This window comes from Trichosurus vulpecula, chromosome 5, assembly GCF_011100635.1.
Source record: "Trichosurus vulpecula isolate mTriVul1 chromosome 5, mTriVul1.pri, whole genome shotgun sequence".
Taxonomy (NCBI): Eukaryota; Metazoa; Chordata; class Mammalia; order Diprotodontia; family Phalangeridae; genus Trichosurus; species Trichosurus vulpecula.
The window spans coordinates 270,137,785-270,151,188 of record NC_050577.1 but is presented as its reverse complement, the minus strand read 5'-3'; the positions used below and the strand labels follow the sequence as shown (position 1 = coordinate 270,151,188).

The 13,404-nt window shown below is 48.9% G+C and overlaps 1 protein-coding gene across 1 annotated transcript in view; it reads right to left on the bottom strand.

Moving 5' to 3' along the window:
• Positions 1-4,571: 4,571 nt before the first annotated feature.
• Positions 4,572-13,404, bottom strand: part of ITGA5 (integrin subunit alpha 5) — a 34,379-nt gene continuing 25,546 nt past the window's right edge. Inside the window, exons 25-30 of the mRNA XM_036759854.1 lie at positions 13,256-13,402; positions 9,744-9,824; positions 9,485-9,598; positions 7,262-7,363; positions 6,975-7,097; positions 4,572-5,703 (exon numbers count right to left, since the gene is read on the bottom strand). Of these exons, the coding sequence (XP_036615749.1) occupies positions 5,620-5,703; positions 6,975-7,097; positions 7,262-7,363; positions 9,485-9,598; positions 9,744-9,824; positions 13,256-13,402 (651 nt within the window). The 3' untranslated portion in view covers positions 4,572-5,619. The remainder of the gene's footprint in view (positions 5,704-6,974; positions 7,098-7,261; positions 7,364-9,484; positions 9,599-9,743; positions 9,825-13,255; positions 13,403-13,404) is intronic.

The window sequence follows — 13,404 nt, the reverse complement described above, 5'->3', positions numbered from 1 at the left end:
GGCCGATCTGGCGGGGTTGGGGGGGGGGAGGAGGAGCCAGGGGAGGAGCTGGTGGCTGGGCCAGGGCGGAGCGGGGGCGGGGCTGGGGCTGAGAGCAGGTGAGGAAGGGAGGGAGCACTGCGAGGAGGGGGAGGGGGCCGGGACGTGGGAGGCCGACCGAGGAGGAGGCGCTATGTGGGAGGGGGCTCCAGTGCCTCACATCCATCTCTCCAGGCGACTGTCTCTCTCTCAGACTATTTTTCAGTCTCGCTCTGTCTCTCAGGTTTTCTCTCTGTTTCTTTCTTGAGCCCTAAATCTGGGTGGCAGGAAATCTGGATGGGAGGAGGGAAGATCTGAGTCTGGGGGATGGGATAAACGGTTCGTAAAAAGAGGTCTGGGCCTGGGGGATAGAATACCTAGATCCTGGGGAGCTGCAGAATAAGGCCAGGGACAGGATGAAACCTGGGCCCTGGGACAGCATAGGTTGGAGTTCATGATAACTGGTTTCTGAGATGGGATTTGGGAATGAGTAAAAATGTACCTGGGTTTTGGGGGCAGTCTGAGGACTGAGCAAAAGGGTACCTTTAGTGTGTAGACTCAGGACTAAGGAACAGGATATTTGGGCCCTAGAGGGAGATCTGGGCCTGGAAGACAGGACAACTAGGTCCTGGGGGTGGGGGAGTAATGAATGAGCTGAAGAATGTCTGGGTCCTGAAAAGGGGCTGGAGTACAGATAGGATAATTGGGTCCTGGCATAGGGGGAACAGGCAGTGTAAACAGGATGATAGGATTCTTGTGGGATAGAACACTTAAGTCCTGAGGGGAGTTCTGGCCCTGAGCAAAAGAATACCTGAATGTCGGCAGTGTAACCTAGGGCTTGGGGATGAGACATCCAGGCCTTGGGTTGAATGAATGGGTTGGGGAATGAGATGCCTGGGGTCCTGAGGGGAAGAATGGGCTGGGGAATAAGATAATTGGGTCCTGCATGAAGGGATGAGCCTGGGGAAGAGGATTCTGTGGTGTATTGGGGTAAGCTGGGTGAACAGAGCACTTGGGTCCTGATAGAAGATCTGAGCCTAAGCAAACTATCTGGATCTCAGTGCGTGGGGGGTGGGGAGGGGGGTGGCACAGAGGATCTGGAGCTGGACCCAGTACACCTGAGTTCTGGGCAGAGGGATGAGGCAGGGTGTGGTGGAGTTGAGAGGGGAGCGGAACCATACCAGGGTCCTGCAATCTGAGCAGGGATTCAGGGAGGCAGAGGAGATGGGTAAAGCTAGTACTGTCTGGGACTTGTTGTTACCTGTCCTTAGTAAAGAAGAGGAGGTAAAAAGAGAGCCGTCTAGCCCTAGCCCCTAAGTCCCACAATGCTGAGTCCATTCTCTGGATAGCCTGAGTCAGAAGGTTCAGCTGGGTTCTTTCGGGTGCTGGGAAAGGCAGAATGAGTCTGGGGGAGGGTGACAGGAATGATGACAGATTAGAGAAAGGGGGAAGGGGCTGGAAGCCAAGACTCCTGGGTTCTAGAGGAGGGAAGGGCATGGGATCTCAGGACTTTAGTAATCACAGACTTAGAGCTGGAAAGGGCCCAGAGAGTTGATCGATGGGAGGTCAGATGCTCATGTTCCCATCTTTGGGACACTTTGATCTCCTTCACCATATCCCCTCTCATCGATCTGATGGGGGAGGGAAAAGATCTATTTTCCCTCCCTGACAGGCAGGCTCCCTTTCAAGGACAGGACAGGACTGGGAAGCTGGAGTCCTGGACAACTGGGTTCTGTCCTGCTTCAAGGAGGATGAAAAAGGTTTCAGGACAGAGACTTGGAATCTAGGTTCCCAGGTGGTGGAGGTTAGGAGCCAGAGGGACCTTGAAGAATCTGGGTACCTGGTTCTTATCTGGGAGCCTGACAAGGTTATCTAGACCCAGTCCTCACCTGTTCCCGACTTCTCCTGCTTCTGCTGTCTGGCTGGCTTCCAGGAGGAAATAAATTTGGTTCCTTATCTTTATAGGTTGAAGAAAAGGGAACTGCCTGCCCAGAACTACCCTTCCTTCCTCCTTCCACCTCACCCCTATCACAGTAGCCTTCCAAAGGCAGGGTGATGTCATGGAGAGAGCACTGCCTCTGAGTAAGAAGACCTAACATTTGAACCTTGGTTGTGTCACAACCCTCAAGTCTCAGCTTCTTAATCTGTAAAACGGGGATAATAATATAGGTGCTGAAAACATATTTTTAAATGTTAAAGTGCCATAGAAACATGAGCTATTGTTATTCTAGAAGGGAAACTGAGGCACAGGATGTCTGTGGTGGTTTGTCAGGTAGAGATAGAGATGAATTCAGAGCGGGGAGAGACAGAGAGATCTTTGATCTTAATAATCCACGTTCACCCCATACCTCATTAGAGTCACTCAGGGAGACAATGGACAGGGCTCTTGTTGGAGTGGAAGGGCATCTCACTCTAGGGAGAAATGATTGTTAGGGGGAGGAAAGGGTGGAAGTGGGAGGGGGTGACCTTGGTGAGTGGCTGGGGTTGGGGGGGAAGTATGGGGGTGGATCTATTATTGATGAGTTCTGCACCCCAGGCTGCTAATGAGCCTGGCTGGCTGCTTTAATTGATGTCGGGAAACCCGAGACCCCCAGATCAGCTTCCTGCTGGCCAGCTGGCGCTCCCTCTGCAGTACCCCCCTAACATTCAACTACTCAGCTTTCTGGTCTCTTCCTCCTCTGGCCTTTGGCACAGAGAGGGTGGGGACACAGGCATCCCAAACTCCAGCCCCTCCCCTCTCTTAGGCTCTCTGGGTTACTCAGCCCTCTGGAAGGGAAGCCCCACTCATTCTCTAAGTGCTTAGAGATCTTGGGAAGGTAAAGTCTAAATCTAAGATTTATGGATGAAGCTATTTGTACCTTGAACTGGATTAAAGTTTGCAATCTGTTTCTGATTACTTGATGCAGTAGTGGAAAGGACATAGGACCACAGGAACCAGAGGACCTGGGTTTGAATCTTGACTGCTATTTACTACATACTTTTGTGACCTTGGGCAAATCACATCCCGTCATTTTCCTTATCTATCAAAAGAGGAAGTTGCATTAGGTGATCTCTAAAGATCCCTTCTAGATCTGAATTCAAAGTTAGTTACGACATGCTGTGTGTGTCCTTGGGAGAGACTCTGATCTTCTCTGGGCCTCATGGTACACATATATAAATAAATAAAATTGTCACATTGGGTCAACCCAGGTCACACACCGATGCACACAAACAGGCACTTTCATGTCTGCCTATCTCCAATCACTTACTCGAACACACAAGACAGCCTGGATCTGCCTTTAGGAGAGACTCCCCACATAATAGCAAACACCCATAGAATCTGGGAGGTTGGGGGCCAGAGGTAAGGGCTTGGGTTAGTTAAGAGCTCACATTTGGGTGTGAGGGCTCCCTCGCTCCTCAGGGAGAGAGGTCCCTCCTCTTCCCTTCCCCCTGCACACTTTCGAAGATTCCCCAAGAGAAGAGGGACTCGGATGGACCAACTGGAAGTATTTTCTTGTTCCTATGCATCCTCCCCACGTCCCCCAGTTGGCAATTCTTCTTCATCCCAGGGACCCAGAGAAGGAACTCCTGAGTCTGAGAAGTGTTGGAAAGTATAGGAGAGGTGAAGGAAAAGAGCATCACTTCACCTGAGGGATGTTTGAGGACATACAAGAGCTGCTGGGCTGGAGTGGGGAGCTGGGTCAGAGACCACAGAACTTGGTGGGGAATCAACAGCCTCCCTCAGGCCGTCATGTCCCATGGGTTTGTGACTAAGCTGCCCCCTAGTGGCTACATACTGCCATTGCAACCTGAGTCTAAGAAGGACATAGCTGAAAATCTCTGGGCAGCTGCCTTCCAATTCTAGGTCTCATCACAGAAAATCCTTCCTCAAGGCTAATCTCAACTTCATCTTAAGATCATTTTCTCTGTTCCTGCTACAGGCCCAAAGGAGAGATAGAGAAAAGAGAATCCCACCCCCTTCAACAATATGGTTAACAGGGGTGGGGAACCTGCGGCCCCACAGTGTGTGGCCTTTTGACTGAGTCCCAGTTTTACAGAACAAAGCCTTTCATTAAAGGGATTTGTTCTATGAAGTTTGGATTCAGTCAAAAGGCTGAACTTGAGGACCTAGAGGGCCACATGTGGCCTTGAGGCCCCAGGTTCCCCGCCCCTGATTTGGAGAATTGAAAGGTTCAGTTACCCCCTCAGCCTTCTCTTCCCTGGCTCAACTTCTCCCAGTATTCCCCTGGACTTTTAGCGTCTTGTTAATCCTTCTGATGTTTGGGGAAATGATAATGACTTCTCCTGATCAGCCTGAGCACCTCTCCCCACCTGGGCCTTCCGGAACCCAAGCTTCCTGGCCAAGAAGATTCCTTCCCTTTTTCCTCATGGCAGCTTGTCTCTCTCCAGGCACCCGGGTCCATCAGCTCTTGCACACTAAGCCCCATTCCCAGGGAGAAGGTAAAACAAGAGGCCAGGTATAGATAGTGAGACCAGGGCCCCTAATAGGATAGGGAGGTTGGGGTGTGGGGTGTGGTGGGCAGAGTAGTAGAGGCAACAGAGTTGGGCCTGTGGTCAGTGGTGGCCCCTAGCCAAGTTTATTGCACTTGCAACAGAGTTTAAATAAGTCCCCGGATGTCCCCAGGGCCAGGAAGAGGGGCAGGGAAGGGGAGGAGGCAGCATCACTACAGCTGTAAGAACACTCTTGCTTGGAGAACTACTGCCTGGCCCAGGGCAGGCAGGCAGGCCTTCTTGCTCCTAGGCCTTGGGATGAGGCCAAATTGAAGTTCCAGATTGGCAGCTGCCTCTATTGGAGTTCTCATCAGGACCCTGGGCTTCCTGGGATTCCAACTTCTCCTGAGTCAGGTCCTGGACTTGCCTCCAGGTGAGCTGCTACAACAGTCTAACCTGGAGTCATAGCCTGCCTGGAATCCTCAAGTAGTCCTAGAAAGCCCTGGGTTCTAAATCAGTGCCAGACCACTTTGGAGATCCGTCTTCATCTGAATTCTGGCTCCATTTCGAGCTGGGTGCTGAGTCCACAGAATGGGCCATCTCATTTCTAAATCAGCTCCTGGGCTCACCCTCCTAGGTCTGTGTTCCTTCTTTCCCCAGGGCTGGGGCTGGCTCCAGAGGGCCCAGAGCATTCACCCTCCACAGAGTTCCAGGTTTGTAGGCCAGATGATTCTCTGGCCCTTGGGTCTCTCACAAGGCTAAGGACAGGACTCCCCTGTTAGGGGACTTGAAGCTGTAGAATTACAGATGGTCCTCAAGGAATCTGGCATTGTATTTCCCAGCTCTGGTTCTAGAGCCATTTCCTAAGAACTTTCTGTCCCAAGTCTCCAGGGGGTCGGGGTTGCAGGGTCCTATGTCTGTCCCCATAATCTGGGTCCTTCACAGTGCATTGGGGAGAGGGTCCCCTGCTTTCCCACCCCCAGCTCTGACTTTTCAAGTATGTCTGTGAGCCGGGGTGGGGGAAGACCAAATTCCCCCCTCCCTGACCCTAAGCACCTTTAGGAAGCACCTACTTCCCCCTGCCCCAGTCAGCTGAGGAGGGACAGGGCATTTGGGATAAGGAGTCTGGGGCAGGGAGGTCTCAGGCCTCTGAGGTGGTGGGGGGAGGTCTCAGGCATCTGAGGTGGCGGGGGGCTTGAGTTGAGCCTTCTCCATGGCGGTGCCGTATGGGAGGGAACGTTTGAAGAATCCAAGCTGGGGGCACGAAAGGAGAAAGAAGTGAGGATCCAGCCATCTCTCCCCTCTGCAATATATCCCCCTAGCACCCCTTAGCTTCTCCCCTACTGACTCCAGAATACTGCCTGTAAAAGTGAGGAAGGAAGGGCAGCTAGGTGGCAAAGTGAGTAGAGCACCAGCCCTCAAGTCAGGAGGACTTGAGTTCAAATCTGGCCTCAGACACTTGACACACTTACTACCTGTGTGACCTTGGGCAAGTCACTTAACCCCAATTGCCCTGCCTTTCCCCCTCCAAAAAACAAGTGAAGAAGGGCCCCATCAGCCTGGGTGGGATGGAGGGTATAGGGTAAGACAGTTAGGAGCCTATAATGAAGATCGTGAAGATGAGATGGCCATGGCAGTGTATGGGGTCACAGGAAACACATGAAAGAGCTATCTGAGGCTGGGGAGCAGGATAGCTGGGTCCTAGGGGGAGATCTTAGACTGAGAGATTCAAAGCAATGAACTCAATGCCCCTGGGATCCCTAAGCATCAAGATCCCTTCAGCACAACTCCCCTTCCTCTTGCTTGGATTGTCTGGCAGGATTATCTAGTTGGGGACTTCTCCTTGGTTTCTTGAAAGTTAGCAGAAATATCTCACGGGCAGAGGGAGAGGGGAAGACAGACAAAAAAAGTGGTGAGATTCTGGTCATATTCTTCTATCATTCTCCTCCTGATCTTCATTTTGTGAGTGTTGTGCAAAGTCCCTGTCCCCTACTCCCAACCCCTGCCCCCCCCATCTCATTGGAGTCCCCAACACGGGATCAGTGACTCCCTATATGTCCTGTGTAAGTTGAGCACATCCCAGGACAAGAGTGCCTGAGCTAACCCACTGCTTTTGGTGATCACCAGGTACATGCCCGTAAGCCCACGAGATAATCTCACACTGTTGATTGCAATCCTAGGATCATAGATTGAAGGCCAGAAGTGACTTCAGCAGCCATCCATCTAGCTTAGCTCCCTCATCTTACAGATGAGGAACTGAGGCCCCAATATGTTAAGTGACTTATTGTGTAGCAAGTCACAGAGCCAGGATTTGAATCCAAGGCCCTACTTGAAAGCCAGTGCCCTTTTCACTGGTTTCTTCCAGATGCTGTGGCTGAAAGTGTGGCCGTGGCCCCCACAGAGGATGTGGGCATAGTTATTACAGGGGAGTAGTCATGATTGGGGCTGTTAGATTATTGCTGGGGGGCTGGAAAGTTCTGCCTGGGGTGGGGGGCAGAGGGAGTTTGTGTGGGCTTGCCGCTGACCTTGTAGAGGACGTAGATCAGGAGGCCGAGAAGCAGGAGGCCGAGAAACACAGCAAGGATGATGATCCAAAGTGGGACCCCCTGGTTGCCTTCTGCTTTGGTCCACTGCACTGCAGTTGCCACCTGGATGGGAGGAGAAAAGGGTCTTAGAGGGGCTCCAGGCTTCTCCTGCACTTACACCTGGACTCCAAAGCCTTCGCCTGGGCCCTAGGCCTGGGATGTGAGTCAAGCCCTCTTCTGCTTTCCTCCCTGTACTTTCCAACTTGAGGCCTGGGTCCCTGACTTGCCTGAAGCTCCTTCTGGGGCAGCTGTCGAGGAGGGATCCGATATGGCATCTTCAGTACTTTGTATACTGCCTTGCACTGGAGGCTCACTGGCTGATGTTCCCACTGTAGGAGAAGAGAAAGGTCAGGACCATCCCTATTCCCCTACCCCATAAGTTCAGGGTCTGCCAGGGGGTAGAGAGAGGGATCTCTTGCTTCTCGATTATTTTCTGTGGTTTTGTGGGTCTCTTCACGTCATTATATCACAGGATGAAAGGGGTCCTTAGAAGTCATCTAGGCAAATCTTATTTTATAGGTGAGGCACTGTTTCTGTCTTTCCAGCTTTCTGTCCCTCCTTCACAGTATCCTTGTGTCTATCAACCCATACTTCAAAAACCAGCTCCAAAGTCATGCTGTCCACAGAGCCTTGCCTGATATTCTCAGTAAAGATCTTGCCCCATCTCAGGCCTCCTTCAGAACTTTGCCTGACCCTCTCTCATGCATTTTAAGTTGCACCTTGCACTGTAATTGTTTATCTGCACCTGTGTCATATCTCCCTGTTAGATCTTTTGGGGAGGCAATGGGGGTTAAGTGACTTGCCCAGGGTCACACAGCTAGTGAGTGTCTGAGGCTGGATTTGAATTCAGGTCCTCCTGACTCTAGAGCCAGTACTCTATTCACTACACTACCTAACTGTACTCCCTCTGTGAGAGTGCAAGAGCCTGTCTTGCTAAAGCTTTGTATCTGACCCCTCCATTCCTCCCATATCACCCTGAGTCTTCCCCTGACACCTTATGGTGGCATGGAGGTAACCAGGAGCTTTTGAAGGTCATGCCAGTGGAACTCTGGTAGGTCCAACCTGGAATGGTTCTGATGGAGGGACTGCCTCTGTCATCCAGGGACCAGCTTGGCCACAGGGTGATGAAGTTTTGGGCAAAAAAGAGGCCATCTACAGAGGCATAGGAGAGTTGCTGCTGGTTGGGTCAGGAAAAACTCACACCAACAGAATCTTGGGTCCTTCATATATTCAAATATGCCCTCTAGGACCTAGCAAAGTGTTCTGGGCACACAGTCGGTGTTCAATAAATGTTGATTTGTATTGAACTGTCTCCCAAAGCATGTCTACATCTCCATTCCTGTGTCTTTTGGTCTGATTAAGTGTTTCCCCATCCACCTGTCTCCTTGCTCTGAATTTCTGTCTCCCTATCCCTTGTGAGTTTCTCTCTGGCTCTTTGTCATTGAAGAGGTGAGGAAAGAGAGGCTGCCATACGTATCTTGCCCACCAGGTGGCAGCATGGACCCATAGCTCGGACAATAGGCAGGAGAAAGGCTGGGGAGGTAAATATTAGGGCTGGAAATTTGAAGAAGCGGAAAGAAGAGATGGAGGTTGGAGGACCCTAGGCTGGGGGAGTGGGGTTAATTAGAGATGAAAGGTCAGGAGTTGGAGTCTTGGACCATATTTCCTTGTACTAAAGATACGGGGGCTTTGAGGATTGAATGCTACATCTGTTGCCAGATAAAGCCTCCTTGCTGGTGGGTTTTGATTATCTGCCTTTTGGGGGGCTACAAGAGGAAATTCAATGTAGAGAGGTGTACAATGGGAAAATAATGTGATGCAAGGAAAAAAACCTCAACTTTGGGAATTTGCCTTGGACCCTTGGTTTCACCGGTTTACAGAATGTCAAATATTCCTTTATCCTGGCAACTTGGCTATAATTTATTGTCTTAGGGACCAGCCTGTGGCACTCCGAGGCTCTAGGATCTGACCACGATCATGCAGCTAATATGTGTCAGAAACAGGACTTGAACCTGGGTCTTCCTGACTCCAAGGCTATCTTATCTATCCATTCCCCTATCTGTTATGCCAGTGTATCAAAAACACTTTTTAAACTCATGATAAAGGTCAACATGGGGTAGTAGATAGAGAGCTGGCCTTAGAAGACCTGGGCTTGAGTCCCTCTCTGGGCCCCAGGCAAATCTCTAGCAGTGTAAGTTGCAGAGAAGATGCCAGAAAGTTCTTGACTGGGAGCTGGACTTACGAAATCACAGGGAGGAAGGGGGAAGGGGAGAGGAAGGAGAAGTGGGGGAGGGAGACAGAGAGGGAGGAGAAGGGCAGGCAGAGGGAGGGGAAGGGGGCAGAGGGAGGAGGAGACAGAGAGGGAGAGGAAGCGGGGGGCAGAGGGAAGGGGAGACAGACAGACAGGGACAGAGAAGAAGGGAGAAAAAAGTCAGGCATCAGGCTCTCACCTGCAGGAAGGTCTTTGCCTGTACTTGGAAGTGCAATTGTAGACTTCGTCTTTCCTGCCTGTGTAACTGTCCTAGCTCACAGAGCAACTCGAAACAGTCAGCTTCAGGACATTTCTGAGGAAAGTTTAGAAGAGTAAGAAATCTTGACATTTAGCTCCTAATCTAACCCCTGGCTCCATGCCCTCCAGCAGCTCTTAGGTCCTGAGTGTATTCCCCCAATCAGGCCAGAAACCTAGGGTTCCCAGAATTCCAAACTTACCAGAACTCGAGGCCCAGGGGCTGTACCCCGGCTTAAGGTCTCCCACCTCTGCCGCTGGTACTGGGGCTCCTCAGACTCCAGCTGGAGGGAGATAACCTCAAGTTAGACTCCATTCCTTCCCCTTTCTCTGTAGAGGTGACCCAGTTTTTAGGACTGATTTACCCTGGATCTCTGTTCTAGAAAAGCCTTGTTCAAGTGTCTCGATGAGCATAGGAATGCCTTTCTTTCAGTTCACTTCATTGCTAACTACTTTTGTTGACTCCTTCCAGGATCCCCAACAGTGTCTACCTACTTTGCTCTTTTCCTACCAGCCTCACTGGCGTCTCCCTAGTGTCTCTTCCTGAATATCCTCCCTTCTTCCCTTCACCTTCCGAATTCACCTTTTAAATTCAACCACTAATTCCTCCAGGAAGCCTTCCTTAATTCCTCTCTCCCATCCTGCAAAGACCTCCCCCAGTACAAAGCACTCTACTTATAATTCCGTTATGCACTTAACTATAAATAAATAGAAAATAGAATAAAACATGAAATCCATAAAAACTGTCTGATAACTTCTTGAGTTGCCTTAGCAATAATTTCAATCTTTAAAAGGTGGGGGAGTCATCAAGGGAGAATCCTTTGGACATGAGTCTCACTAATAGAGAGGAAATACTTGCTAGGGTGGGAAGGATGAGAAACTGGGAGGGCAAGTAATCACTGAGTCCTAGAGATAATGATAGATAAGAGGGAAATAATCCGATACATAAATACCCTGAATTTTGAGAAAGCAAGCTTTGCTGGGTTCAGAGGAAAGACAAGTATGATCTCATAGACTAAAATATTTCTAAAGTCAGCCCAAGAGGCCTGAGAGATGCTTGAGAAGGAAATCCTGAAGACACAAGTGGAAATAATTCAAATGAGGAACAAACATGAGACTTCTCTAGAGAGCAATGTGGATGCACAGGAAACTCACAGACCAACTTGGACTTTTAAAAGGAATGTACAGAAAAATGGAATTAAAGCCAGATAACAGAAGATGAACGTAAGAGCGTAAATGTAAGTAAAGTACATGTAAATGTAAGTCCCATAAAAAGTATTGGAGTGAGCTAAGGCTGTTAAGGGAAGCTAAGGACGACAAAAATAACTTTTAAAGTTATCTGGGGAGAAAAAAGGAGGATCAAAGGAGGGCTGGGGGATGGGAGGATAACTGACACCAGCAGGAAAGCAGAACTGCATTCTATTTTGTTTCTCTGCTGGGAGGATAGATGGGATGGTGATAACTGACGTCGGGAGAAGGCAGAGCAGCTCAATCTTTATTTCGTTTCTGTTTTTTCAGCAAAGGAGAATGACCTTATCGTTGGAAATGGCATAATTAGAAATGGCAAACAGGGATTTGATACCCAAGATAAGTAGATGGCAAGAGAACACTTTGTCACCTTTGATGAATTCAAGTCAAGTGACCCAGATGAATTACATCTTTGGGTCCCAAAACAACAGACAGATGGAACCTGGAGCTACTGTCAACAATATGCAGAAGATCACGGACAACAGGGGAGGTCCGACAACTTTGCAGAGGGGCGAATGTTGTCCTAATTTTTCATAAAGGGAAGAGAATAGTCTGTAAACCACCAGGCCAGTGAGCTTGATGTTAAGTCCTGGGGACATTCTAGAAAGGATATTAAAAGATGGTTGTCTAATATCTAGAAAGGGACGTGACAGTGGCAATGAACCAACATGACTTCATTGAGAACAAGTTACGATGGGTGTGGTAGCACATGCTTGAAATCTCTGCTACTGGGGGAGTCTGAGGCTGGTAGAACTCTTGAGTTCTGAGATCTGAGCTAAATTGACCTAGCCCAGTTGGACTAGGCTGGAAAATAGGTTAAAACTTCCTTATTGATCAGAAGTGGTATTGGACCCATGAATAAATGCTGTACTTCCAACTAAAGTAACATAAGGAGACCCAGAATAAAAAAAATCATGGCAGACTACTCTCATGTGTATTTTTTAAAAAATAAGATTACTAAAGTAGCAAATCAGGGAAATGCTATGAATATAGTTTATCTCAATTTTAGCAAATCGTTTGATAAAATATCTTATGCTCTTTTTTTGGAAAACATGGAAAAGTATGGATTAGATGAAAATACAACTGGATGGACTCAGGGCTAGTCAGATGACCAGACTCAAAGAGCAGTTGTTGATGGTTTGGCATCGACATGGCAGAAGGTCTCCAGTGAAGGGGTCCAGGGTTCAGGCCTGGCCCTGAATGGTTTAACATTTTATCTGTGACTTAGATAAAGGCATAGATGGTATGTCCATCAACTTTGTGGATGACATGAAGTTAATGATAGAGTTAGGATCCAAAAGCATCTTGGCAGACTGAATCTAATAAGATGAAATTCTGTAGATTCCATATATAAAATTTGGCACACAGACACAAAAGAACACCTCCCCAAGTAGAAGACGAGGGAGGTACAGATAGACAGAGGTTGCTCTGAAAAGGCTCTTGGGGTCTGAGTGAATTGCAAAAGCTCCATGTGAGTTAGCAGTGTGCCGTGGCATATCTTGGGCTCCATTAGGAAGGGAAGAGCTTCCAGGGATACAGAGGTGATAATTCCACTGTACTCTCTCTGGTCAGACCTCTTCTGGCATAGTGGATTCAGTTCTGGACACAAGGAGGACATGGATAAGCTGGACAGGGTGTAGAAGAGAGCCCCCAGGATGGCAAAGGGCCTGGAGGTCAGGACAGATAGACCTGGATAAGTTTAGTCTGGAGAAGATATGACAGCTGTGCTCAAATGTATGAAGGGCTGTCATGTGACTCATCTTCCTGAGCTCACATCTGGTCTTAGACACTTATTAGCTGTGTGACCCTGGGCAAGTCACTTAACCCTGTTTGCCTCTGTCTTCTCAACTCTGAAATGGGAATAAAAAATAGCACCTACCTCACAACATAGGTAAAAATGAGGGTTGTGAAGATCAGATGAGATAATATTTGTAAAACACTTAGTACAGTGCTTGGCACATAGTAGGCATCATATAAATATTGGCTATTAGTATTATTTAGTTGCACAGAGGCACATTTAAATCTGGTGCCAGGAATAACTTTCACACAATAAATGGTACCCAAGAGTGGAGTTAAGTTCCTTCAACTGGTTGTGGTCCCTTTCTTTGAAACAGGGTGGACAGCTACTCACCTGGTATGTTAGAGGGGGAACTCCTTTGTGTGTGGGTTGGACCAAATGGTCACTGAGATCCCTTGCAACTCTCAAAATTCTGTGATTCTATAATATCTATCTATCACATCTCATCTCAAGCCGGTAAGTTCCATGGAGGCAAGGGCTTCATCTTACTTTGCTTCTTCCCCAACAGCTACCACTGTGTTTTACACACAACAGGCAGAGTAATAAATGACCATGAAGTAAACTGAATGGATTAGTGTCCTCTCTCATAGATCTCTTCCCCAGGGCTCACATGCTACATCCCTCCCCCAACCCCCCATTTCCTTCTGATCCTTTTGCCTATTTCCTTACCACCAGGTCCAGTGAGTTGGGACTAACTGTACAGTTGCTAAGCCCTGAGATTGCAGTGAAATTGAGGAGCTGTTGACCATTGAGGGCCAGTGGACAGCTGAGTTCCAGGGTCCCTCTGCTGATGGAGCTGGGACCATCATTGATAAGCT